This window comes from Pollicipes pollicipes, unplaced genomic scaffold (genome assembly GCF_011947565.3).
Source record: "Pollicipes pollicipes isolate AB1234 unplaced genomic scaffold, Ppol_2.1 Scaffold_6138;HRSCAF=7277_pilon_pilon_pilon, whole genome shotgun sequence".
NCBI classification, from domain to species: Eukaryota; Metazoa; Arthropoda; class Thecostraca; order Pollicipedomorpha; family Pollicipedidae; genus Pollicipes; species Pollicipes pollicipes.
The window spans coordinates 30,435,996-30,461,751 of NW_023596818.1; the positions used below are offsets into that span (position 1 = coordinate 30,435,996).

The following is a 25,756-nucleotide window of genomic DNA, read 5'->3' on the forward strand; positions in this document are numbered from 1 at the left end:
TCGGTGCGACTTCTTCACCGCGGTGACTCCTGTCGCCGAGTTCTTCGGACCTCTCTGCGCGAAAAGGCGTACTCCGGTGAATTTCCTGCGGACATGTATGTTGCAATGCTAACCAGTCGCCTTCAACTATGCACGTCATTGCGCCTGGACCCTGCTTGTGTGCGTGTGTTCCTACGTGAATAATGTTCCTCGCAAATGCACCGAATAACTTACGAGATTTGTAGTCTTTATACGCCAGCGAGTAAATACAATGAACATGATCACAGACAATGGGTTTTAAAGGCGCGTCTACTGCAATTGTTATTTGTACCTCAGAAGTACGATCACGGTGGTAGTTGTGCAAATAACGCTTTTAGTATAATTAAAATGAATGCAGGGTAGAATGAATACCCTTCGTTCACATCACAGAAACTGTTCACGTCACTCAAACAATGTCATTTATACGCTTGCCACATCAAAGTTTGCGGACATTCCATCATGCCTCAGACTTGCCGACATCCGAAGTGCACTGGCCGCACACCAACTGTTATTCAGCGTACAGCGTCCCACAACCAGCGCAGGGACGCACGAGAGTGCCCTACGCGAGACAGGCACGCTGCCGCTGTAAGTGACACAGTCACGCAACAGTCATCAGTCGGTCTGCCCGGTCGACTCGAAAACATGTGATCAGGGCGACTCGACACCGAGACGACTGCGGCAGATCATCCGCTACCCGCTCGAGTGGCACACGGCGGCTGGGATCGGGCAGGCTGCCCTGCGCGCGGCCGACGGCTGGGCCCGGGGCTGGATGCCCTGCGCGGCTGACGGCCGGTCACGGGGCACGCTGCCCTGCGCGCGCCGTCTGAGTAGATGTGGAACGCTCGTGATGAAGCTAGCGTTAGCAGAACATTGCCTTTCTGACCTTTGTGTCTGCCGACATTACGGCGCATTCTGTATTGACCCAGGCGCTGCCGAGCTGCCTGGGATATATCCACCCGGCTAACCGAGCGTTACGAACGAGCCGAACGATCCCATCGTATCTTGACGCGCACCTCGGAACGAATGTCCTTACCAGATTCGTGGCGTATGGCAAAGGTCCATGACCTGCCATGGCTTAGGTAGCCTCAATTCGAGCCTCAGGGTGCCACGGAGTTCGGCTTATGGAGGAGGGGGCGACCGTCGCATGATTCAAGAGGTTTTGCTCAGCGGCCGATCCAGCAGCAAATCAAGGTGGTAATCTCTCAGAATGCCGCCTAAATTTGCGTAAGCCCGAGTCAGAGGCAGGCAGTTACCGCCATGGAGGGCTTTTGGCTCCTTTGGCCCACTTGGACCGGCCCCGTTCGCTGTTGAATGTGATTCCGCGTGCTCTGTTGAAACGTCTGTCAATGAAGCTTTCAAATAATATCACACTGCAGTTTTAAATGTCCATGACAAGGGTTCAAGACAATCATTTTCAACTATTTTTGCCGGAACATTAATTTTTCCTTCGCGCTCACCCGCACAGAAACTGAACACGACGTTGTATCGGCGATACCGAGACACTGACGGCACCGAGACAATAATAGGTCACGTGCTGCAATGTTAATGAATGGGATGGAGTTCAGGTCTCCTTTAGCAAACTGAAGTGGCCTGGCCACGTGAACTGCCAGTTACCAGGTCAGTTCACAGGGTCAAGCGGTGCCCCAGCCGCTCACCTGGTTTAGAAGTGACCCAGTCCTATCTGGCAGTGGCTCAGTTTGGTTATGCGAACCGGGCCTCTGCAGCTGCTCCTGCCGCACATTCTTGCGCTCAAAATAGCCGGCCTTCGATAAACCAGAAGGTTCTGGTTAAATGAAGACATCAAGCAATTAGCAGAATGCATTGTAAGGCTGTTAGAAGCTCTAATGCTGTGTTCATCACCAGGAGTGTGCCATGCACACCGCCCTGACGCGTCGAGCATTCTCATAGCTCATCTTGATGACAGCCTGACGGCTTCGTTGAGCTAGTACTTTCCGCAATGTTGACAGCCGGCTATTTTAAGAGTGAGAACTCTTAATGCGGAAAAATCAGAGCTCGAGGTTGTTCTTGTGATATCAGGAAGAGCACACTGGCAAGTGCCACTTTCGGCTGTATTTACCCTGTTGAGCACCGCTCACCGAAGCCATTTGGGCGCCGGGCTGACTGTGGTGGCTAGCCCAGGCCCGGCGGCTAGCCCGGCCCGGCGGCGCCCCCGAGTCGGGTCACCTGCTCGGCGCCGGCGGCGGCAGCTGGCCGGCGCGCCATTGATTGGCGCGGCCCGCGTGACGTCACCCTCCCACGCGGCCGGCGGCGGGGGCGGGCCGCGGCGCGCCAGTGCTCTGCCGACTGGCCGGGCGCGTGCGTCGGCGACCCGGAGCGTCCTCGGTTGCGCCGACGTGGTCCGGGCGCTCCGTCATCGATCGCTCCCCCGCCCCCGCCCCGGGCGCCGTGCGCGTCGCCGCTGCCGCCATATGGTGGGTTTGGCCGCCGGACGAGCGGTGCCATTCAACAGGTGCAGCGGCATGCGGGCGGCCGGGTAAGCGGCGTCGCGCGCGCCATGTCCGGCAAGCCACGCGTCAAGCAGCGCCACCGGTCGCCCGAGCTGTGTGTGCACCGGGAGATCAAGAGGACGCTTGACCGCTGCCTGGAGCCGTGCGGCGTCTATCTCTGCACGGCCCTCTCGCCGCGCTGCCTCATCCTGCACAAGGTGAGCCAGCGAGCGGAAGGGCGCAGGTGGCGGGGGGAGGGGGCTGGCCGCGACCGGCGCTCGACCTCTCCCGGCCGCCGCCGGCCTGCCATATGGCACGACGCGCCGCGCCGCCGCCGCCGGCGCCGCTGGCCGCCTATCTGTCGGCGTCGGCGGCGGCGCCGGCTCCTCAGGTGCCTGCTGCGCGTGTCTGGCGGAGCGCCGTGTTGCCAGGGGGCCCGGACTCACCGGACCGGGCCGGTACCTCGCCGACCAACGGCTGGTCGCGCTCCAGTCTGTGCAGGGCATCCCTGATCCATTGCTATGTTTACATCGACAGCAGGCGCCTCTGCGCTCCCCGATCCTGATCTGTCCGTGGCGCCTCTGCGCCCCAGATTCCGACTTGTCCGTGGCGCCTCTGCGCTCCCGATCCTGATCTGTCCCTGACGCCTCTGCGCTCCCGATCCTGGTATGTCCGTGGCGCCTCTGCGCTCCCCGATCCCGATCTGTCCGTGGCGCCTCTACGCTCCCGATCCAGATCTGTCCGCGGCGTGACATCTGTAGCGGACATCCGCAGACGATGTCCCTCCCTCCCGGCTACGGAGCAGTCCTGTGGCCGGGCTCAGCCAGTAGGGGCTGTGCTTTTGGTGGCGCCGCGGATCTAGACCGCATAGGGCGGCCAGGGGAGACACAGCAGAGGAGTGGGACAGCCAGATGGTAACCCGCCGGGCAGGCTGGAGCAGCCAGGAGGTTGCCCACTCCGCCATATCGGACTGGGGCGGCTGGATGCCGATACCCCCCTCCCACACCCTGGGGCAGCCAGATGGAGGGCGTGTCTTCTGTCTGCCAGGCCGGCGGTCACGTGATGACCTCCCAGACAGATAAGCCAAGCCAGACGGTGACTCGTCCCAACAGACTGGAGAACCAAGCGCCCCCGGCCCTGCACAGGCCGGGCCAGCGCGACGGTGGCTGCCGGAGGCCTAGGCTGTCAGAGGTCGTCTCTCAGCACTGACGGACAAGCCAGGGGACGAGCCCACCCCAGACGGACTCGGGCGCCCGGACGGTGTCGACAACCCTACCCTCCGCCAGACAGGGCCGGCCGGGCAGCCGGCGGGCGGCACGGGTCGGCCGCCGCCGCAGGGGCGACCGGGCCCGCAGCACCGTTAGCCAGCGCTGCCGACCGGTCTCGTGGGATTACTGCAGCGGCCACCCTTTCTAAACGGCGCCGGCCGAGCCGTCACCGCCGCTGCCGCCGCCGCCGGGGCAGTCAGCCGCAGGTGGACGGGAAGCCGGCCGGCTAGGGCCGGACCAGCGGCGCAGGCACTAGATGACATTTCGGGAGGGGGGCGCGTGTCCGGGTGGTGATAACTGGAGGCAGAAAGGCCTGCTGGGGAGCCCGGTCTCGTCGGAGCCAAGGCCGGGCGTTGGTTGATAACTTACCAGTCTGTAGGCTGATAACTTGCCAGTTTGTCGGCTGATAACTTACCAGTTTGTCGCCGGTGAACGAAACTCTGTCCGGGTGACAAAGCAGATCACATCCAACGCATTCTCAGTAATTACAAGTAATGGCAGCTGTTGAAATGGCTTGAAAATTGCACCACTTGAGTGGTGCATGAGTGCTCAATTTCTGAAACAGTCATCCGAATATTGCAGTGCGGGCGACAGCACGAATTGGCATCAGCAGTCGGCACATAAAACAGCAATGGACGACAGCTCTAAAGTAAACTAAGCAATCCCATAGCAGATGCGTCCTATTTTAGCGCTTGACATGCCGATAAGCTCCTTTATTTTGATTTTACCTAAAACGAGTAAAAACCCGTTTCATAAAGTTCACAAAGCTAGCTTGTTCTCGACAGCTGATGCGTGGATGCTTTCGTGCTTTTTCTCTGGCTATAATCGCGACAGTTCGTGGGATGCAAGTGACCGCACGAGTATAGATTACAACGCCGCCACAGCGCAGGTGTCACCTGCTGTGCTCTCATCCCATCATGCCAGTGTCAAAGATATCTGATTTATGTTAAAGATATTTGATATCTGACGTATCTGGCCATACTGTTTCTGTGTTAAACGCATAGAAAGTTGTCGCATATTCTTCTGATTTTTCCGGTGTTCTACTTTTTGCTATTCTTTACTTCACTTTACTCGTGATAATGTCGCAAATCTTTGGACTTTGGGCAAAGCGTAAATTTACCCTGTCAATGAGTGCCCAGCTCGCTACAACGATGGCATAGTCGAGGTATTATTAAAAGGCCATCAGAACTTGTCCCGCCTGGGAGAGTGCGCACAGTAAATGTGTCGGACCAAGACGATTTCAGTCAATAACCCCTTTATAAGCACTGAGTCGGACCGGCGAATTTATCCACAGTTTAAACGGCAGTGGAGTCAACAAACCTTTCATGGCACGAAAGTCGAAGACAAAGAGCTATTTTGTCGAGACTAGACAAGACGAATGGTGCGTATAAAGTAAATGAAAGCGCACCACGTACATGGCATCCGAACACGTCACATGAGCTGATAGCAACCAACAACTGAAGCTTGCTGTCTACAAGAATAAACCCTCTAGGAGGGCCGGCTTGAAAAACATGTGGTTTACAATTTTCAGGGCCCACAAGAGGAATGCAGGCCTCGTTTTGTGTACTACGTTGGCGTCGCCACCAGTTCACTATCTCTACGTTTGGCGATGTGACTGTAGGTGTCTCACGCACAGAACAGGTGCCTCACGTAATCATGCACGCTAACAGCACCGTGCTATCACCGCAGCTGACACCACTGGCAATGCTGCCATCTCGACAGTATGTCACGGCGCCAGAAAGCTGATGGCCTCGGAAGCTTTACTTACATGTATCTCCCCTTGCTCTGAACAAACGGAGTTGAGCTTTACGCTGGGAATGTGAGCCCTAAGGGTTTGAGATAAATAAACAAGTGTCTGATGCGTGTGTTGTTGGTTGTTTCTACACTGGTAAGCGTGTTCATTGATGTTTGTGTATGTAAATTAGTTCCTCGCTCAGATAAATGGGGCCGATTAGCAAATGGTGCGCTCCGTTTGTTCCTGTAGCTCAGTTGACTGGCTGAAGCGCTTGTTTTCCGATTCCTTCAAGCGTGGCGGGGTGGTTTCGAACTGCTTTAAGCGCTCCATCTTTGCTTTCGACTTTGATGGCTTGCGGCTGGTGGCAGCAGCAGCGCTTAAGGTCAGGTGACGTCAGCGGGTTGGACCGACCGGCCGAGCATTACGGCACATAAAACTATCGTCGCAAAATTCTGTCTTTGACCTGAAATTTTTTCACATCTGGCGTTGGGATCATGACTCAAGCAACAAGCGTTCAGACCAGCACTTTTTTAAATCCTGGAACACGTTTTCATGTCTGTTTTTGTGCATGAGAGCAGTTCAACGTCTGAGGGACCGAAAAAGCATTTTTTCGAGAATGGCCTTATAATAACTGATTATTACCCCATAAAAACTGCTATAGGGCCGTTCATACCAGCTCTGGTGACGTTGGCCGCCGTGCTGACTGACGAGACTGGTCACTGCGCCAGCTCTGGTGACGCTGGCCGCTGTGCTGACTGGCGAGACTGGTCGCTGCACCAGCTCTGGTGACGCCAGCCGCTGTGCTGACTGACGAGACTGGTCGCTGCACCAGCTCTGGTGACGCCGGCCGCCGTGCTGACTGACGAGACTGGTCGATGCACCAGCTCTGGTGACGCCGGCCGCTGTGCCGACTGACGAGACTGGTCGCTGCACCAGCTCTGGTGACGCTGGCCGCTGTGCTGACTGACGAGACTGGTCGCTGCACCAGCTCTGGTGACGCTGGCCACTGTGCTGACTGACAAGACTGGTCGCTGCACCAGCTCTGGTGACGCCGGCCGCCGTGCTGACTGACGAGACTGGTCGCTGCGTCAGCGCTGGAAGGACTAGCAGACGTGACGGCCCTGGTGAGAACCGGTACCGAATTTCCCTTATCTGGTGATGCCAGACCATGTACTACCAGGGTTATTGAGATGCAAACCATGAAGCTACGTATTATGCACAGCACACCGCCTCCCTATTAGAGCTGATTTGCCGTAGCAGTCATTAATTACTTGAAGGTTGAACAAGCACAGCTGGTCAAAGTTAAGTTGGTGATTTGATCACGAATGGAAATCATGCAGCGCGATTGTCATCCCGAAAAGGTGAAAGAGGCACACTCTATGGGCTTTGCGAAGCATTTGATGTTTGTCAAATTACAGTAACATTTTTGAGCGGACAGGTTTACATAGGGTATATATATATATATATATATATATATATATATATATATATATACATCTACAGTAAGCTCGAGGTTTCAAAGAAAGGTATATGGTTTCAAAGAATAATTTATGAACGGCCCTATAGCAGTTTCTTGTCTTTTCCATAACTCAATACTTCATTGAAGCAGTATGGTGTTTTGCCCATGCATATTGCTCAGATTGTGCTATGTTCATAAATGACATTGCTGACAATGCCCAGGGTGTTGTTTAGCCACACAGGGTATCCTGAGTTTTGGCCAAAAAAAAATGGTGGGAAATGCTACATTTCACTGTGCGATACCACTTGTAACCACTTTCACCACTTGTTCACTTGTAAATCACTTGCTTATCACAAAATGTAATCATGATAATTTTTGCAAAGTGCAGTTTAATCTATGGTTTTTAGAGGTGTGTGATGACTTGGCTTCCGCGACGCCGTAAATGGTCGGGTAATCAAGAAAATGGCGAAAAGTTTTTGCCGACCAAATCCCGGATTCGCTCACGTTGGCTTTCGACCAAGTTTTTAGGCTTTAACTGGGGTGACAAGTCGACATTTTTGTAAATACCCTCCTCCCTTTTGTGCTGCTTGAGTGGATTGTCTGGCAGTTTCAGTCCTCCAAACATACATTTATCTTTACGTGTAGGCCGGTTGTTTAGTCCTCTTTGTTACCCCAAATGAAACTGAACAAACTTTAGTCTGCGGTTCTCATTAGGAGTTCGGATATTTTCGGCAGTGCACTCTTCAGGTATGCAAGTTGGACCAATGGTAGCGACTCAATCAAATGTTCTACCGTGTTTGGTAACCTTTCTACTGTACGAAAATTTAAGTACTGACTGCGGCGTATCAATTATGTTCTTCCAATCAAGCTCAACTATACTTGTGCCAGACTCGTTTGAATTCTAATCCCTGGCATCTACAAAGGCTCTTGAGCCCGCTCGATCTCAACATCCTTCGCGCATTGGTCGATTCTTTACCACGTTCCTACCAATCAAAAATGCGTGTGGGTTTCATTTAGTAAAAGGAAATGTTTCACTTTTGAAGATATTAGAGCAAGCATTAGATTTGATCAAACAAGCTCATTTTTAACTATTGGTATACTTTTTAAGTGGAATAAACTGCTCTAGGCAGCACAATTCTCTGTTAAGTAAATGTGCACAGTATTGATTAAGATCCAATTGACGGCCGTTTCACCTGGAAATCGTGCTCGCGAACGCCAGATATAAACAGCTCGACAATCATATTTGTATTGGCCTTGATTACTTGTGGAATGGCGGGATTTGAACGACGTTATAACGACGTCATGAATGCCAGGGTGACTTTGAGATACTCTTCCCGATATACTTTTCCCGATTTTCGCGGGTGTGTGACTCAGAAATTAAAGTGGCTGAAGTCTTAAGAAGGGCAGGATTGTGAATAGCACCGAAAGGTCTTCAAGATGACTATTTCAGTTTAAAACCCAATATAAATGTGAAACTCTCCACTTAAATGCGGTCTGGTCAGACTTCTGAACTCCCTAAAATTGTTTACACACGCTATTAGAAATCAGGGTGACTCATCTGATGTTAGAGTGGCGTCGTCACTGTAAGCGGACAGTTTTGTCTACTGGTATGTCTTCAACATTGATTCACTTATCATTGTCACCAATGGTTTAACGCACAAAAGGTAATGCGCTAAGGGGTATCCCTGCCTCGAAGCTTTTAATGCGGTGTGGCTCGGACAGAACTCTAACTGAACAACGGCTTGAGGGAGCTTTGTAAGATGTTATTAAAAGCGTGTCAGGTTCAGTATATCGTGTTGAAATTTGCGTTGTTTCAGAAAGTGTTTTTTATGGAGCACTAATTCACTGAATGGAAAGCTTTGTTTCGCTTCTGAAATGAGGCGATTGGCGGAAGCGCCATTGGCCATGTGTGTGATGTTGCTGTGCCTTGAGTAAATTTTGTTCAGACCAAGGACCTGTATTAAAAAGAGTTATCCAGAATGCATATAACACGTGGTTTGCACATTCTGTTCAATAATGCCTTGGGAAAGGAGTTTGAAACGACTTCCGTTTTTAAAACCGATGACGTTTGTTTAATCCTTTATGATAAGATGTCTGCCCTATTTCGGCCTTGATTTATGATGACCTCTGTGAGTTCTCATTATTGTTACGCCTTTGTGCAGAGGTGTCTATCTGATGACAGACAGAACAATCCGTTTATATGTCTGTCAATGTTAACTGGAACTGAGACCTGGTGTTTGGTAGTAGTATACCAATGCCCACTTATAAATTGTTCACTACTGCAACTTATCACCTCCTGAGGTATACGTCATCGAAAATACGTTTTCCTCTTGTTAAACATGTCTATGTTAGCTGACATTTTCCCACTTCCCTTATATGACAGTGCTCGGATGATTTGCATGTGTTGAAAGATACGTTCCGTTTCGTCAATTCGTAAAAGAACGTAACTCCTGGCAGCTAATCCTCATAAGGGTCATCAGGTCTTCATCTCTGACCCTTTGAACCATGTAGCTTGTGCTCATCTGACTCCGATCGCCTCGCATCATTAGTTGGTAAGTCTCCTGTTTAGCGTCATTCACTTTCTGCCCCATGGCTTTCTCTCTCTGAATGGCATATGCAATAATATCCCTGCAGAATACTGGCAAGAGAGTTTCGGGCAGAACGCTTCGAGATAGGCGGGTTTACCTATTTTGAGCCCGAATCTCATATATTTGCGATCGCACAAATTCACCGAACTCTTCCTCCTGAAAAACGACATCAGAGGACTTCTAAAATGAGCAGCCCATGACAGGCGTCTGATCTTCTCGTGCCAATTAACTGGTTCATGAGATGTCAGATTTCCATAGCCATTGCTACAGCCTATTACGCCAATATCCGGTCCGAAATAGTGTAGCGTGATCGGATTCGGGACGGCAAAACCGTGTACTGAAGAACTTGAGGTGGAAGTCTTTGAGCTGAAAGACTCGAGCTGAAAGAAAGATGCATTCATTGTGTGACCGTCGTCTTAAACCCGTCGCTCTGGACAATGGCTCACCAACAGTGGCGTGACCCACCTTCTAGGGATTTTTTTTCACGCTGCTGGACACAGACGTTGCCAACGTAACCTGGTGCCCTTTTGCGCGTTTTTAAACACACAGCTGACCCTTTTGGTTGTGTTTTGGCCCTGTTGTTCCGGCTCTTGCGACGCAGCACCGGTATCTCTTTAATCAGCTGTAGGAACGTACCACAGCTGTGAAAATTTGGTTGGCAATGTCCAAGTTCGTTTACAAATACCTTCTGTATTTTGCAAACAGCCGATAGATGGGAAAATGCTTCACAATATTCAGTCACACTTCACAGTACAGGGTGCCGCCGCCGGCTGAGCGGTGGATTTTCATGGTAATAAGCAGACAACTCTAGGTCATTTTGCCATATAATCTCAGAAATACTCAAAGTCAAAACATTAGGAATAAATAAAAATCTTCAAAAGGGAAATAAATGGAATGAAGATGACCAAAAATTAATGAAATTAAGATGAATGAATTTAAACTGACAATTAAAATCAAATGATCTACCATGATAATGGAGAAAATGGACGCGTTGTGCACGTATGTGCACGCATACCACGCCTTGTTTTCTAGAGTTGCGCACAGGGAGAGGGTTTCCGGTATGACAAATAGCATGCATGGATATCTTAAAAACTGAATGGCTAGAATATGAGAACTTTTATTTTTAAGGAGTCCCAAACTCCAAAGCCCCCACAATGTTGCATGGCCGCCTTCATTAGGCGAAGTTCTGGATCTGCCACTGATAGGCTCGTTTCGTTGGGAAGCAAGTTATTGTTGACACAATTTTTTTGCTTAAATCACAGTGGGACTCTGATTGCCTGTACTTTTTAGTGTTTTTGATTGATCTGATAAAATCGGTTTAGCGTATATGGGCGTATTAGCGTATATGTAGATGCGAATTATGCAGAAGTCTGTATATATATTATATATATATATATATATATATATATATATATATATATATCAGAAGTGGCGTCTGTCAAGTTAACGACAAGCTGTAGTGGTAGATTATCGTGCAAATAAACAACTCCACTCCACTCAGGCTGTTCCCATAGTTCTTCCACCCAGTGATTGATAAGAATGTTCAGGCCGCAGCGACAGCTGGTCGCATCCAAACCGGGCGTGGGATATGGTCATTAGCGGCCAGACAGCGTGCAGACCTAGACGTTCACACCCAAAACGCTGACAGGGATGGAAGTTCACACGCCCAGAGCCGCGGCGAGCGAAAGAAGCTCACACCACTACCACCCTTTCAGACACGAATATTCCCACTCGTTACGTTACACAGCAGCATTGATCGCTGCAGCCATGGTGAGACGTTCGGAGCCTTACCACACACGATGTAATGCGCGCCTCGGAAGCGTCCGTAACACAAGCGCGTTCATCATGCCTGGAAGTCGATATGAAGCCATGGCGAGAGTCGCGTGCGGCGCTTTTTCGAGCCGACGCTTCGCATGCCGGAGCGGTGCGTCATGCCAGCGGCATCCTGGCAGAACGCCGCCCTTGCTTCCGCGCACAAGGCAGCGCGGCCGTCTGGATTTTTGAACCGCAAACAAACTGGTGCCACTTCCAGGAAATGTGGTTTACGTTGCGCTGATATGCCGGTCAGTTGGTGACCTGGGCTTGTACCGAAGTGCCGGCCGCGGTGGTCTCGCTGTGAGGCATGGGCATCCGGGGCTCTGTGCAAACGGGCCGCTCAGTCGCAGGCCCGTGACTCTGTGCATACGGGCCCCTCAGCGCCGGCACCCGGGGGTCTGTGTACACGGGCCCCTCAGCCGCAGGCCCGTGACTCTGTGCATACGGGCCCCTCAGCGCCGGCACCCGGGGGTCTGTGCACACGGGCCCCTCAGTTGCAGGCCCGTGACTCTGTGCATACGGGCCCCTCAGCGCAGGCACCCGTGCACACGGGCCTCTCAGTGTGGGCACCCGGGGCCCTGTGTACATGGGCCTCTCAGCACCGCGCGCCCGGGGCTCTGTGCACGCAGGTCTCTCAGCAGGGGTACCCGAGCTCTGTGCACGCGGACCTGTTAGCACCGCGCACACGGCTTGACACGCGCTCAGATAGGGTTCAATGTGGCCCCGAAAGTTTTTCCAGAATGATTTCCGAACGGCCCAGCGCAGCCGCGCCACATTTTGCTTAGATGCGAACAACTGAATAGCGGATCGTTTCGTATAGAAAATGGATGTACCTTGTAAGATCGCTGACCTACGGGAGGTCAAAGTCAAGCAATGGATTCAGCGATGTCAATTTCTAAGGAATCTTTCAATCTGATGCAACAACGGAGTATTACACAAAGCCATAAATCTCTGGGATGCTTTCTTAAGCAACAAAGCAATTGAATGAACAAATTCAATTGACTTAGGGTTGGGTATGACGGAGGGACCAAGGTCAAAACCAGCCTGTTTCATTACTCTAGGCTGTATGGGGTAATTTCTGGTGCTCATTTCGAATTTATTGACAATAGGAACCGCATTATACATCTTCCGTGTTCTTTTAAGTTCAGAATAGGTCACTGACCCGAAATGACCCAGGTCAATGTTTCGTTTTTAGGAACATACTTCCTAGCGTGATCTTTGTCGCTTCTTCAAACGCAAAACTAAAAGCTGTCTTGCGTGATTTTGGTCACTATGGCCCTCGAAAGGTCAAACAAGGTAGCTGGCCAACAATGAGTATGTGACCGAAAGCCATGACCTAGAAAACTCAACCTTTAATTTAAGTGAGTTTACGTACAGGCCACCACACACTGTGCATTTGGTGTCTCTAACTTTCTCAGTTTCTGAAACCTCAGAGGGATCAAACTGACGTCCACCCGAGCGTAGGGTATCAGGAACAGGCAGCAGGTAATCAGTGTGGTCCAGGCGCGCATAGAAAACGCGTCTGTTATCAATCGTATTAGGGCTGGATGTTTCTATTCGATTGGAGTGCCCAGGTACCATTCTCCCAGCTTTGATAAGCGCACGGGAAAAATCATTTTATTCGTGTTCTGGAAGTGGATTTAGCCATTTTCCTACTTAGCCCCTCAACTTATTTTGCGAAATGTCACCCTCGAGCCGCGCGTACAGGATTTGCGAAAGGAGAGGCCCAGCCTCAATGGGCCCGCAACGGAAGCCCTCATAGGCGCCCCGCGGCGGGAGCCAATCATATGGCCTCTACGGCGGTGGCCCCTGAGCTCCTGTGGAGAGAAGCAGTCCAACACCTGCATAATGTGCTTCCTGACTGTTCTTGGGCCTCCCGACGCTGCCGTTTGGCGTGCTGCGGTGAGCGGCTGCTTAGGTGCGCTTCTGCCGCTACAAGTTTAAGTTTTTCTTCCGCCACACACGGGGCCCCACGCTCGGAAAGGAGGCCACGAACCTGCTCACCGTGACTTTGAGAGCTCGTCTGCCAGCGAGATATTCCGGGATGTCATCGGCAGGGCACTTGCACTTGTCACACCCAGTGTGCACATTCGGACTCAGCTGGTGCATGACGCGTTTAATTGGCAGGTCGTTTCGGAATTCAAGACTGACCGGTATGCATTGCGCACAAAATACTTTAAGAGGGGCTCCACAGTCTACTCTTATTATATTTTTCACATTTAACGCATTACCCCCGGCTGTTCATTTGCCACCTCTCTGGCTGTCGAACGTTGGAATTGAAATATTGGACGTGGGAGGCAAAGGAAGTAGATTCGCTTCCTGACTTGATACGGTCCGAGCATCCAACACAGCACGCAGCCCTGTCTCCCTCGCTCCCCTCCTTCCCCGGCGGTGACGGCTCGCGGCAGTCCCGTTAAACCCGTCGCCATGGAACACCTATCTTGCTCTGAGTCATCTGTGGGCAGATGGCAGCTGTCAGATAGCAGCTCTGCGTCGGCGTTAGTGGTCGGTGACCGAGGCATGGCGGCTCCATGCCTGAGCCTCCTGTGCTGGGTCTGCAGTCGCCTGCAGCGCGCGTCGTTCCCATGAGGCCAGGGGCGTAACAAGGGCGAGGACGTGCCGAGAACGGGACATTGCGAGCACGAGAACATTCCGAAGACGAGGACATATCGTTAACAGGGGCATACCGATAACGAAGGCATGCCGTGAACGAGAACATGCCGAAAACGAGAACACGCCAAGCTGGAGGGCATACTGAGAACGAGAGTATGCCGAGAGGAAAGAAACGCCTCCATGGGACGAGAATATACCGAGGACGAGAACACACCGAGAACGAAAGCATGCCGAAAACGAGGGACAACTGAGGACGGGTCTGAACCAGCGCAGGGTTCAGAGTGCACGCATCGGACAGCAGGCGCTGCTGTACAGCACCAGGCTCGTGCCAGGCATACTAGATCATTGTGGCATGGTGCTGCAGATCACGCTGCTGGTGCTGCGATGGGATGCTGCAGATCACGCTGCCGGTGCTGCGGTGGGGTGCTGCAGATCACGTTGCCGGTGCTGCGGTGGGGTGCTGCAGATCACGCTGCTGATGCTGTGGTGGGATGCTGCAGATCACGCTGCTGGTGCTGTGGTGGGATGCTGCAGATCACGCTGCTGGTGCTGCGGTGGGATGCTGCAGATCACGCTGCTGGTGCTGCGGTGGGGTGCTGCAAATCACGCTGCCGGTGCTGCGGTGGGGTGCTGCAGATCACGCTGCTGGTGCTGTGGCAGGGTGCTGCAGATCGCCCTGCTGGTGCTGTGGTGGGGTGCTGCAGATCACGCTGCTGGTGCTGCGGTGGGGTGCTGCAGATCACGCTGCTGATGCTGTGGTGGGATGCTGCAGATCACGCTGCTGGTGCTGTGGTGGGATGCTGCAGATCACGCTGCTGGTGCTGTGGCAGGGTGCTGCAGATCGCCCTGCTGGTGCTGTGGTGGGGTGCTGCAGATCGCCCGGTTGGTGCTGTGGTGGGGTGCTGCGGATCACGCTGCTGGTGCTGTGGCAGGGTGCTGCGGATCACGCTGCTGGTTCCGTGGTGGGATGCTGCAGATCACGCCGTTGGTGCTGCGGTGGGGTGTTACAGATCACGCTGCTCACGCCAGCCGGAGTAGAGGAATTTCCCCGCAGCCAGGTCCTGTCCGCTTTCGAGTGTACGTGGCTAGGGGTGGATGTTCGAGTGGCGGCTCTTAACCCTACAGCTGGTATTCCCTAATTGAACCTGTTTTTCAGCTGTTTGCATGTAAGTTTCAGGTCCACACAGGTGTGCCGAACTAAACACTTGCGTCAGACATGACTAAAATAAAACCCAGCTGTCCCCGGTAACAATCGGGGAGCGACGGTGGCTGTGTCTTTCATTAGTGCCGCGCCCAGATGGCGGAGGAGCCACCGGCTCGGCTGGCCGTCTGCGCTGCTGGGACAGCGCGCTGCCTGTCGCCCCGCCACTGGTATCATTACAGTTGGGACGCCCCCTATGAGGCTGCTTATCGAAACCGAGCCCCGGCTGCGGCCACCCGAGAGCACGGCTTCACGTCGTTCTCGCCGTACTTTTAGTTTGTGCAGTAACTACTGGCACCTCGCGAGAAACGCGCCAAGCGAGCTGAATAGAGTTCAACGGGACTGGAAGACCAGGATCGGACCTGCTCAGATAGTCGGCTTCTTGAAGCAGAAGATTCTGACTTTAAAAAGCCATGTTCGTAACCAAAAGATTCCAAATATAAAAATATTGCTACTATGTCCGGCGTTTTTTTACTGTGACATTATGAGCAAAAATTCGTTGCAATGAAATATCACCACGTGGTATTCAATTCTCAGCGGTCCGTGCTACGGCCAAAGTCTCCCGGAGTTTCGGCAGCGCAGAAAGAACTCACGGTAAAAAGAACGATTCTCTTAAATTACAGCACACATTTTAAGCTGACAATGTCGATATGTTACTCAAAATCGAGTCTGGGATTAGGCCTCATTACTTTAGCTATCGAGCTAGACTCCGATCGATCGGCGAGACGGCCGTGAGGATGCTGACGACCTGTGGAAAAGTACGTGCGTGTGGATTCAAACCATGGATTACCAACATGGCCCCGATGCTGACGCGCCGTAAAACACCACCAAACCATGGATTTGGGACGGACAAATCCACTTTGCAAACCATTCGGCCAAGACCACCAATTTCCACAGGCGCTTAAAGTATTACATTAGTTAGACATCGCGGTTATTTTGCATCACGCTTAGATTTTACGGGTGATTAAGCACCCTCCATATCACCATGTTCACTGAACGGATCAACTTGCCCGGTAGTTAAGTTGGTTCGAACACCTGTATTGGGTTTCACCCACACGTAGTGAGGCGGTTTCAAAGCGCTTCAAGTATTCACCATTTGTGCTTGACTGGGATGGCCTGCAGCGGATGGCGGCGGCCATGTTAAAGGTCAGGTGACGTTCGAGGCCAGGGCGGACGGAGCTAAGCGTTGTGGCACGTTAAATTTTGGCCACAAAATTGTGCCTCTGATCATGAACTGCACGCTCAGATAATTGCTTCAGGGCTCACGCTAATGAGCTCACGCTTATTGCGTGAGCAATAGGCGTGAGCCATGAACCGAGCTCCTTGGAAGTGGCACGGTGGAAAACAGAAGTAACTGAGAACAAAGCAATTGACTGCGTTATGGAGAAGTTGTTGTTATCATGATTTATGATGGTCACTCTTCCAAGCTTTTCTAATTTTACAAGTTAGTGTAATGCTGCTCAACTGTCTCAACCCTTAACGCATTCACCAATTCTCTGGTCACTGCACTATCTTTTAATGTGTTTGAAAATTTTGCATAGTGCCATCCGAAAAGTGGCCAGGGTCTTGGAACATCTGTTTTGTTCTTTGCATATTCTGATACATTTAAGTTGATTCGGTCGCATTTAAAAAGTTTTCGAATATATTTTCCACCCTACCTCCAGGGCTGAAAGCAATGTTGGAATCCTGAATTAGTCAATAACCATCAGCTGATCACAAAACGGGGTAGCAGACAGGCCGCTGGTGCAGGGTTGGTTAGCTGCGGACCTGAAAACCGGCTAGCCGCCACCAACCTTGAGTCAGATTTCAACACTAACGCCAGGTTCAAAGCCAGCTGCCGAAAAAACGCGGATTATTGTGCACGATGAATTATTCGCCCACGCGGTGCCTCGCGCGAGGAGCAGATCAAAAATTTACATTTCATCACCTCAACGCTGCACAAAGATCTTTCTGAAGGCCGGCGATTGTGTAACGGGCAGCCGCAGCAGCGCGCGCCCGCCGCATAGACTGTCCCGCACGACACGGCCTGCGGGCGTGGCTCGTGTGGGGCGGGCCGGCTGGCGCGGACTGGGGACCGGTCAGGGGGGCCGCAGACAGGGCAGGTTTGGCCGTCTGGGCGAGTGGGCGTGAACGTGCCGGCCGGGCTGGACAATCGGGACATTCGTGGGCGGTGTGCTTTACTGAGGAATTACCACAGGAGAGCGTCAAGAGAGGATATTCGTGCACTTGTGCTGGGGAGCTGGATGTGCAGACCGATTGTCACCTGGCAAGATGTGTAAGGTGGCTCGTTTGCGTTAGCAACGTGGGCTGATTCAGCAGAAGGATTACAATTTGAAGTCCTCCATGACCTTGGTAAGGAGCTGATCGGGTTCAGGTTGTCTTGGATCAGTGCGCGCGGGACAGTTCGCCATTACGATTGCGTTGAAAATATCCGAACTTCAGCATGCCAGGAGCTACCTAATGGTATACAACGCTTTCAAGCAATCACTGGTGAACATGACCAACTAAATGCACTAACGAGGTACTGATGGCAAGAGTACCCAAGCACAAGCTAGTTGCATATGTTTATATATATATATATATATATATATATATATATATATATACAATGACCAGTAACAGCAGCACTTTATATGCGGCACGACTTCAATCGATTCGGTTTGTTCCCAGATATTTATCCGTCTTTTTCTGAGCCGTTCTTGCGTGCTTGTACACACAACACCATATAAAAAGGCCGAAAGAAGCTTTGATATCTTTTAAAAATTTCGACACTAGTCAAGTGTTAAACTTCACCGACTGTTCAATGACTTCCTCCGCGGTCTCTTCGCCTTCCTCGGCAGTTAGATCCAAAACGCTTGCTTAAGTCTCAGTGCCTTGTTTACCGCGAATTAATTACAGGCAATATCACAGATCGATTTTGCTGGACTGATATCATTGGCGCAAAATGTTTCTCTGCTGGCTCGTCATATTTGTCCCGACATTTTGAACCTCTGTAGATATTGATTAGCCTGGTGCAACCCACAAATCATTATTGAATAACCTTAAATCGCATGACCGAATGGCTTCAGGCCATTTGAATAATGTACGCGGCAAATGGGTCATGAAGAAATTTTTCCACTTGGTATATTTTTCTTAGATTTAATTTGGATCTTTCTATTTCTTTGACGCCTTTCTTAAGATTTTGCTCGCCCCTTCAGAATGGGATTGTTTTCTGAGATCCAAGCTGACGCTAAGCAATGCGTCGAGCCCTAACCTCACCACCAGATCGTCACGTTGCAGCGGGGTGCTGGTGGTGCAGTAGTTGACGCGGACACGTTAGCCACTGCACGTATGGGAAACCAGAGGCGCGGGGTTCGATTCCCCGCGGTGCCCGCCCTTCCTGCCAGGGTGAGAGGCAGGCGACGCCATATGGCCCTCAGCACTGAGTGCGTCGTTACGCCGCAGTGACACACGTGTGACGTTCCAGGTTAACGGAAGAATTTTGTGGCGAAGATGTGACTCGCCGTAATGCTCGACACAGTCCGTCCTGCCCACTGACGCTATCTGACCTTCAGCGGGACCGCTGTCACCGGCTGTGGGCTCTTCCAGTGAGGGACAAATGGCAAGCGCTTAAAGAGTCTCGAACCCATCCCACCACGAGTGGGTGGATTCGAAGGCAGGCGCTCTGACCAACTGAGCTAGCACGACGGAAAAGCCAGCTGTAGGCATTCAATACACTTGCTATCGTCGTTTTCCTGACATTGCGTGCGTTGGTCCAAATCGAACTTCGGACCTTCAAATCCTGTCCCGTTTCACCGTTTGCTTGTGCGTGCATAATGTGTCTGGCTCGCTGATTTCAAATGACGGAATGAACTGGAAATTCCACCATTAACCCGCACGTCAGACGCACAGTTGATATGCGACCGTTTGTCCCGTTTGTCTTCCAAAGCATGAACCCACCATTCGCTACTGGTGTCTAATCCTACTGACAACGTCGGCACCACACAGGGGACCACCCGGCCCAAAACGCTCCACGCCGACTGCGCATCCCCGTCAACCCTCAACAGCGTTCGTTTGCTGAGCTTCCACCGTCTGCCGCCAGGTGTCCTCCGGAGCGGCGTGCTCGGCGGGCCTGAACCCCGAGGCGCACGTGTTCCAGCTGGAGCCGACGCTGGCCGAGCCGGCCGATGGGCCCGTGCACATAGCCGTGCAGGACTGGGAGACTGACGGAGCTGCCGCCGACGGCACCGGCTACGTCTTCAGTCCGTCTGACGGCGCCTCCGTGTCGCCCCAGTCGTCCGCCGAAGGTGAGGTGGGATCCGGGCGTCGGAAGAGGGTGAGTGGAAGACCAAAGCGCTTGGAGAGGCGATTGTAGGACCCGTGCGTCATCAGAGGGTGAGAGGTGAATTTGGACATTGGGAAAGGATGAGGCTGTGGACCCATGCGTGGGCGAAGCTGACAACTGAACCCATGCGTGGGCGAAGCTGACAACTGGGCCCATGCGTCGGGGGAGGCTGACAACTGGACCCATGCATCGGGGGAGGCTGATAGCTGAAACCCTGCCTCAGGGGGAGGGGGGCTGAGAGCTGAACCCCATCGTCTGGGGAAGTTGAGAGCTGGACCCATGTGTTGAGAGAGGCTGAGAGCTGGACCCATGCGTCGGGGAGGCTGAGAGCTGGACCCATGCGTCGGGGGGACTGAGAACTGGACCCATGCGTTGAGAGAGGCTGAGAGCTGGACCAATGCGTCGGGGAGGCTGAGAGCTGGACCCATGCGTCGGGGAGGCTGAGAGCTGGACCAATGCGTCGGGGAGGCTGAGAGCTGGACCCATGCGTCGGGGAGGCTGAGAGCTGGACCCATGCGTCGGGGAGGCTGAGAGCCGAGCTCATGCCCATGAAAAGCTTAGAGGTGGACCCACGCATTGGGGGAGGATAAGAGACCCATGGGTTGTGGGGGGGGGGGTTGAGGGCCCTACGCACCGGGGAAGGCTGAGAGGCTCACGAGTCGGGGGAGGTTGAGAGACCTACGCGTCGGGGGAAGCTGAGATACCCACGAGTCGGGGAGGCTGAGATACCCACGCTTCGGGAGGCTGAGATACCCACGCGTCGGGAGGCTGAGATACCCACTCATCGGGAGAAGGTGAGGGGTGCACGCAGATATCGGGAGAGAGGAGTAGACGTAGATGTTAGCAGAAGTGCGAGATGGAGCCAGACGTCTGAAGGGAATGAGAGGTGAACCTGGGTATCGGGAAAGGTAGGAGGTGGCCCCATCCGGGGGGTGAGAGGGAGGGAGAGGGTGAAATGTTGACTTTGTCTTCTGTCGAACTGGAAGCTAAAAGGTAACAGAAATGTCCTTTCGGATACCAGGCGAGTCCGGGCTTGTACGTAAAACGAAGTGTGTTATCTTAGTTTTCCAAAGCGGATGAGTCGCACACAGCTAATCCTGGAGAAAAGGAACCAATTTTCGTCTCCGATCTCCAAGGTGTTCGCGAATATCTCGAATCCCTGACTTGTCGGTGGTAAACCTGTGTAGTTTTGAGGATTAAGGAAACGTGACATGCTATCGTGCCTAACAAAGCATCTCTCATTTTCGGAGGGATTAACATCTTTTTCATTTTTGGAACGACCCGGCACTCGAGTCCAAATCATCACGTTTTCAAGGTCCGGACTGTTTCATAGGTCACGATGGTATTAGCAAGGGAACGCCCCTGGCTTTCTTTTAGATCTGAGACCGGTAAGGAAGACTAAGAAGAGTCGGTCTAACCGACCTCTTATCTCTCCCCGATCGCTGTGCAACCTGAGATTGCTTGTATTGTCCATTGTTTTCACAACTTGTCGAGACGTGGTGGACTGGTCTCTAGGTTGTCGCAGATATTCTGTCTCGCGGCTTCTTTGAGGCAACGTTGACGGCGCCATATGGCCGCTGTTGTCAGCGCGCCCCACTGCCCAAATCATCATCGAAGCAATGTTGGACAACTGCCCCTGACCCTGCCCCTGGTCTTGTGAAAGTCTGAGGTCCCCTGCCATTTCACGTTTTCTAAAGGTCTTTACATGCCATTCTCTGCTGCGGTGAGGCCAGTAGCCCTCCAGCTCCGCGTTTCCGATCAGTCTGCCTCTTCCGCCCACTTTGGACCCCTGGCGCTCCTTGGGCCCTCCGCCCGACCATCATGACGAAGCCATCTAGCGTTGAGCGACGGTTCCAGGAATGGTCTGGAGTCCTCGAAAGTCTTCAGTCATCTGTCTGGTTCTTGAGCAAGGTTAATTCCCTGAGCTGGCAACTTCACTCCGCCCGGGGTCACCACGGCGTCTCAAAAGCCCTTCTGTTATCTCCGGCCCATGCTGCTACTGTCTTGACAGAACTGGCTTTTTGCCCCCTCATTTACATCTTGGCAGAGTCCAAATATACTTTGCACTTCCTGAAACGCTCCCTGGCCTCCGGCGACATCTGGACCACCTTTTGGCCACAGACGATGGTGCTTGTGGTAAACCGTCCAGATAATGCTACAATTCACGGTAATGCACGGTAATCCACGGTAACCCACGGCAACCCACGGTAAGTTGCGGGCTGGACTCGTTTTCAATGCGATGCGGTATCCTCGCCCAGCACACAACTCAAGTCACCGCTGGCACTCGATGAACAATCTGAGCACAGGAACAGCTCAGGGATTCGTTGGTTCACAATGGCAAAAGGCGTTAGTGTCGTGACACATTCTAGCTAACCCCCCACTCCCGCGTGGGTCAGAGCACCCCACGTGGGTCAGAGCACCCCAGGTGGGTCGATGGGCTTCCACGCTCTTGGCAATCACTGGCTTTGCTAGTCTGATGGTGGCGATTGCATACACGAGCCAACCGACAATCTCGCAAGTGTCTGAAGAGCCCTGAAAAGCTTGGACATTCGACACGGGTCGCGGTCATTTCTTTCAGGATTGTGTATAGGCATGCACTTTAGGTGCTGTTTTGTAATTGTTCTGCTTACAAGAGGGGTCAGATGGCATTCGCTCGTGAGTATGAACGTCACCGTAGCTGACGCGAGTGCCTTTTATACCTATCCAGTTGCGGCTCAGATGTCCCTCATTTTTCGACTAACATGGAGGGCAATATTTTCCATAACCGAATCAGTGTTACAGCCCAAGATATTTACTGTACTGCAGACTATTCGGATTCGTTAAAGAAGCTTTGAGTTCGTGTACAAAGTGCATGGTGCATGTTCCTGACATCCAAATTGGCTTTTTTACGTCGAACTATCAAACCGGCATTTTACAATTTGTTTTCCTCTTCAGATCCATGAACGGATATTTTCTGCTGTCCCGTAATTACGACACTCCAATATAAAAAAGCAAGCATAAGCTTAAGCCCTTTGTGGAAAAGGGGTTTGCCTACATAACCTGTTCACAGTAAATTGTTATATTTTGCACGAGACTTTACAATACTAAAGACTATGTACAATACCACTAGACCTTTACACTTACAAAATTTTGACGAAGTTTGCATGAAGCGTTTTTGCGGAGCCGGCAGTCATAGAAGATGGCCTTGAAGAATGCGTTTTATGACTAGTAAGTCTGCAATTGTGGAGCGGTAGCTCATATTCGTCGAAACTAATTTTGGAGTACCAAAAGTACGTAATTGGTCGTTCTTTGTTTTTTGCCAGGGTGATTATTACATGTAATTCGTCGGGGATTGTTATAGATCTGTCAACTAAGTACTAAGTAGCACGCGACGTATGTACTATTAGTAATTCCCCGTTGCTTCTTCGGTGAAGCAGTTTTTATTTTGTGCGTAGGCGAATGCGTCCTGGTCGCTGGAGATTCAGCGGCATAAAATGCCTTCTAAGTCCCGTTTGGATCAGTCTTCGCCAAGCATAATCTATCGCCTTGACTATCTGCGTGATCCTGACTATTGCACAATATTGTCCCAGGTTGCTAGCCAGAAAACTGTTGGCCAGAAAACACTGGCTATCTTTGGCGTGGGTGCAATGTCATTTCTTGGCCACCCACGGTAAAGCGGTCCAATCGATTTCGGGAAATTGCGGCGCCTTAGACGGGGATCTAAGCGACGTGGCGGTGATCCACCCAACCCCTGCGCTGTCACTTGCCGTGAAACATGGCCGACGACAATGAGCGAACCAGCCGCTGTACCACACTGGGGTAACAAGCTGTTGCAGAACTGGGGGATACCTATTCACGCATTCCCCAAATGGAGGCCAGTCTCGCCAGTTTCAGCATTACAAATGTTTCAGAATGCTGCTGTGCGGTGTTCCGCATAGAACTGCATGGTTCTTTCATTTAACTTGTTTAACATTTAACATTAAACTAGATGAGCCAGGTGGGCGGAGTAATATATTGCCACCTTGCAGAACCAAAGCTGGGTGTGTCGCATGCTATCGCAATGTGTTGTTACCCGCGTGTAGACGTGGTTTTGCCTTCGTTCTGGGGAACCCAAGGGCGTCGCTTTATATGCTTTGGGAGGGGGGGGGGGGCGGGGGCTCAGTTGGTTCTTAGAGCCCTATTCCAATGCATGGGTACGCAAGAAGTAAATACTGGGCCCAGGAGAAACAGTCAAATTTCCATGATCTGTTGGAACACTGGTTACCTGACCGCATTACTGTTTGTTTTATTTTCATTTGGTTCCATATAGCTCTGTAGGCAGGTTTGCTTTCTGCCAAATCCATCATATGTTGGTCCAGTCTACAAATGTTGGCAGTTTTTTGCACGAGAAACTCCTGCATCGGAACAAAAAACTGAACCGCAAGACATGGCAGCTTTTAAAGGTGTAAAAGTGGGTGTGGGTGTGTGTGTGTGTGGGTGCGTGGGTGTGTGGGTATGTGGGTGTGTGGGTGTGTGGGTATGTGGGTGTGTGGGTGTGTGGGTGTGTGGGTGTGTGGGTGTGTGACAAAGATAATGGATGTGCAGCATTTCTAATATACGGATACCCGCATTGTCGTATACCCTTACCCTTCAATATACGAGGAGGTCCTAGTTGAGCGAATTATCAGGTTAGCATTGGTTACATAATCAAAATCCGACGTTTCAACCTGTGCTCATGGTCATGAGTGAAATACGTAACTCCAAAATGCTGCCAAGATCTTTACTTTAAAGCTATATATTTTAAAGTTAAATGTTTAAAGTTCTTTACTTTAAAGTTAAAGATTCTCATACAAGGTTGCATTCACACGACTGGAAATCAAAAGTTACACGCACTGCTCTCCGCGTTTGTGACGTGTGAGGACTGTATGCGTAATGGCCACGTGGAAGACATGTCTGGAGCCGTGAAAATATCCCAGGATCCGATCCCAGAATCCCATGAACACCGAAACCTGTGGGATCCTGGAGATATCCTTGGGATCCAGGCACAGGTCAATGGTTAATGACAAATGGTAATGCGGTATGGCTCGAATGGCCATTGATTTAAAGTGCAGTTCAGCGGTATCTTTGATGTCTGGTTGTTTCACGACAGTGGCGTCAAGCAACGGATTCTGGCACGTTTTGTGTGGTGTGTCCGCCCTGGCGTCCAGTTGGTTACAGCGCCTTTCTTCCGATTCATTCGCCCGTGACTGGATGTGCTCCTGCTCGTTTAGGCTCTCATCATTCTCCTGTGACTGGGGTGGCTTCCGGTCGGTAGCAGTGGTCGCGCTAAAGGTCAGAAAAGGTCAGAGGCCAGGACAGGCCCCGCCGAGCATTGTGGCACGTTGAGCTTTTGCCGCACCAATTCTGCTATTAACCCTGAATTTCACAATCGGTTGGTGGATCAGGACCCACGCGAGAGCGCGGCTTGGTCTATGTCCCAGCAATCCATCCGGTCAACATGTTTGGGCCAAATGCAACAAAAAAACTTCACAGAAGTGTTCCGGGATGAATGTTTTCGTGGTGCTCATTAATGTTTGCAAAAGCATCTGATCATGGGCACAGCTTCGGAACAGCGTGTTTTCTCAACACAATCAGTGCTTGCTCGGTAGTGTGGTTCAATATGTACCTCCAGGTGTACTGAAGGTATATTAATTTCCAAGTAAGACCTCTAACTAATCTTCGGGTCTTGCTTATTCTCTAACTTTTAAGCTTCGTCAAAACGCAGATCGGGCTATTTAGCTACGCATTCTAGTGACCCTTCTGGCCACCAGCTTCCATCTTATCTGTCTTTCCAGTTATCGGCATGTCTGAGTTCTGTTTCACTTTTCATGTATGTACTTTCTGAGAATGCATACAATGCATTTGCCATAGCCTTTTCCCTCCACGCAAAAAAAAACATGTTATTTTGAATAAACCCTCCTTTTTGCGATTCGTGCCACCTCCGAAGCACGGTTAACAAGATGTATATTCGTTAATCGTATCACATCGTTTCGCTAACAAATTTTACTGATGATCATTACCGCGAGGCCTTATACATTTTGAATTTCGCGGATCATTACATAACTCGTCACACTACTAAGATGTTTTACTCATGAGACGCATTGGCCGCTCAGGGAAATCTGTGTGTTCAGGGGGACCTCTCGTCGTCCATGTGTCTTTGAAGTGCTCTTAAGCCATTCTGGCCACTGAGGGACTTAAGGAACCCTCTGGCCATTGACGAGTCCCTGGCCGGTGGCGTTGCGCTCTTAAGTCAAGAACACTCAGGGACAGAGGCTGCCTGGGAACTTCCGG

The 25,756-nt window shown here is 51.6% G+C and overlaps 1 protein-coding gene across 1 annotated transcript in view; it reads left to right on the forward strand.

Moving 5' to 3' along the window:
* Positions 1 to 2,447: 2,447 nt before the first annotated feature.
* The window catches only part of LOC119105558 (uncharacterized), a 104,680-nt gene continuing 81,371 nt past the window's right edge, over positions 2,448 to 25,756 (forward strand). The window contains exons 1-2 of the mRNA XM_037229018.1: positions 2,448 to 2,683; positions 19,226 to 19,430. Of these exons, the coding sequence (XP_037084913.1) occupies positions 2,534 to 2,683; positions 19,226 to 19,430 (355 nt within the window). The 5' untranslated portion in view covers positions 2,448 to 2,533. The remainder of the gene's footprint in view (positions 2,684 to 19,225; positions 19,431 to 25,756) is intronic.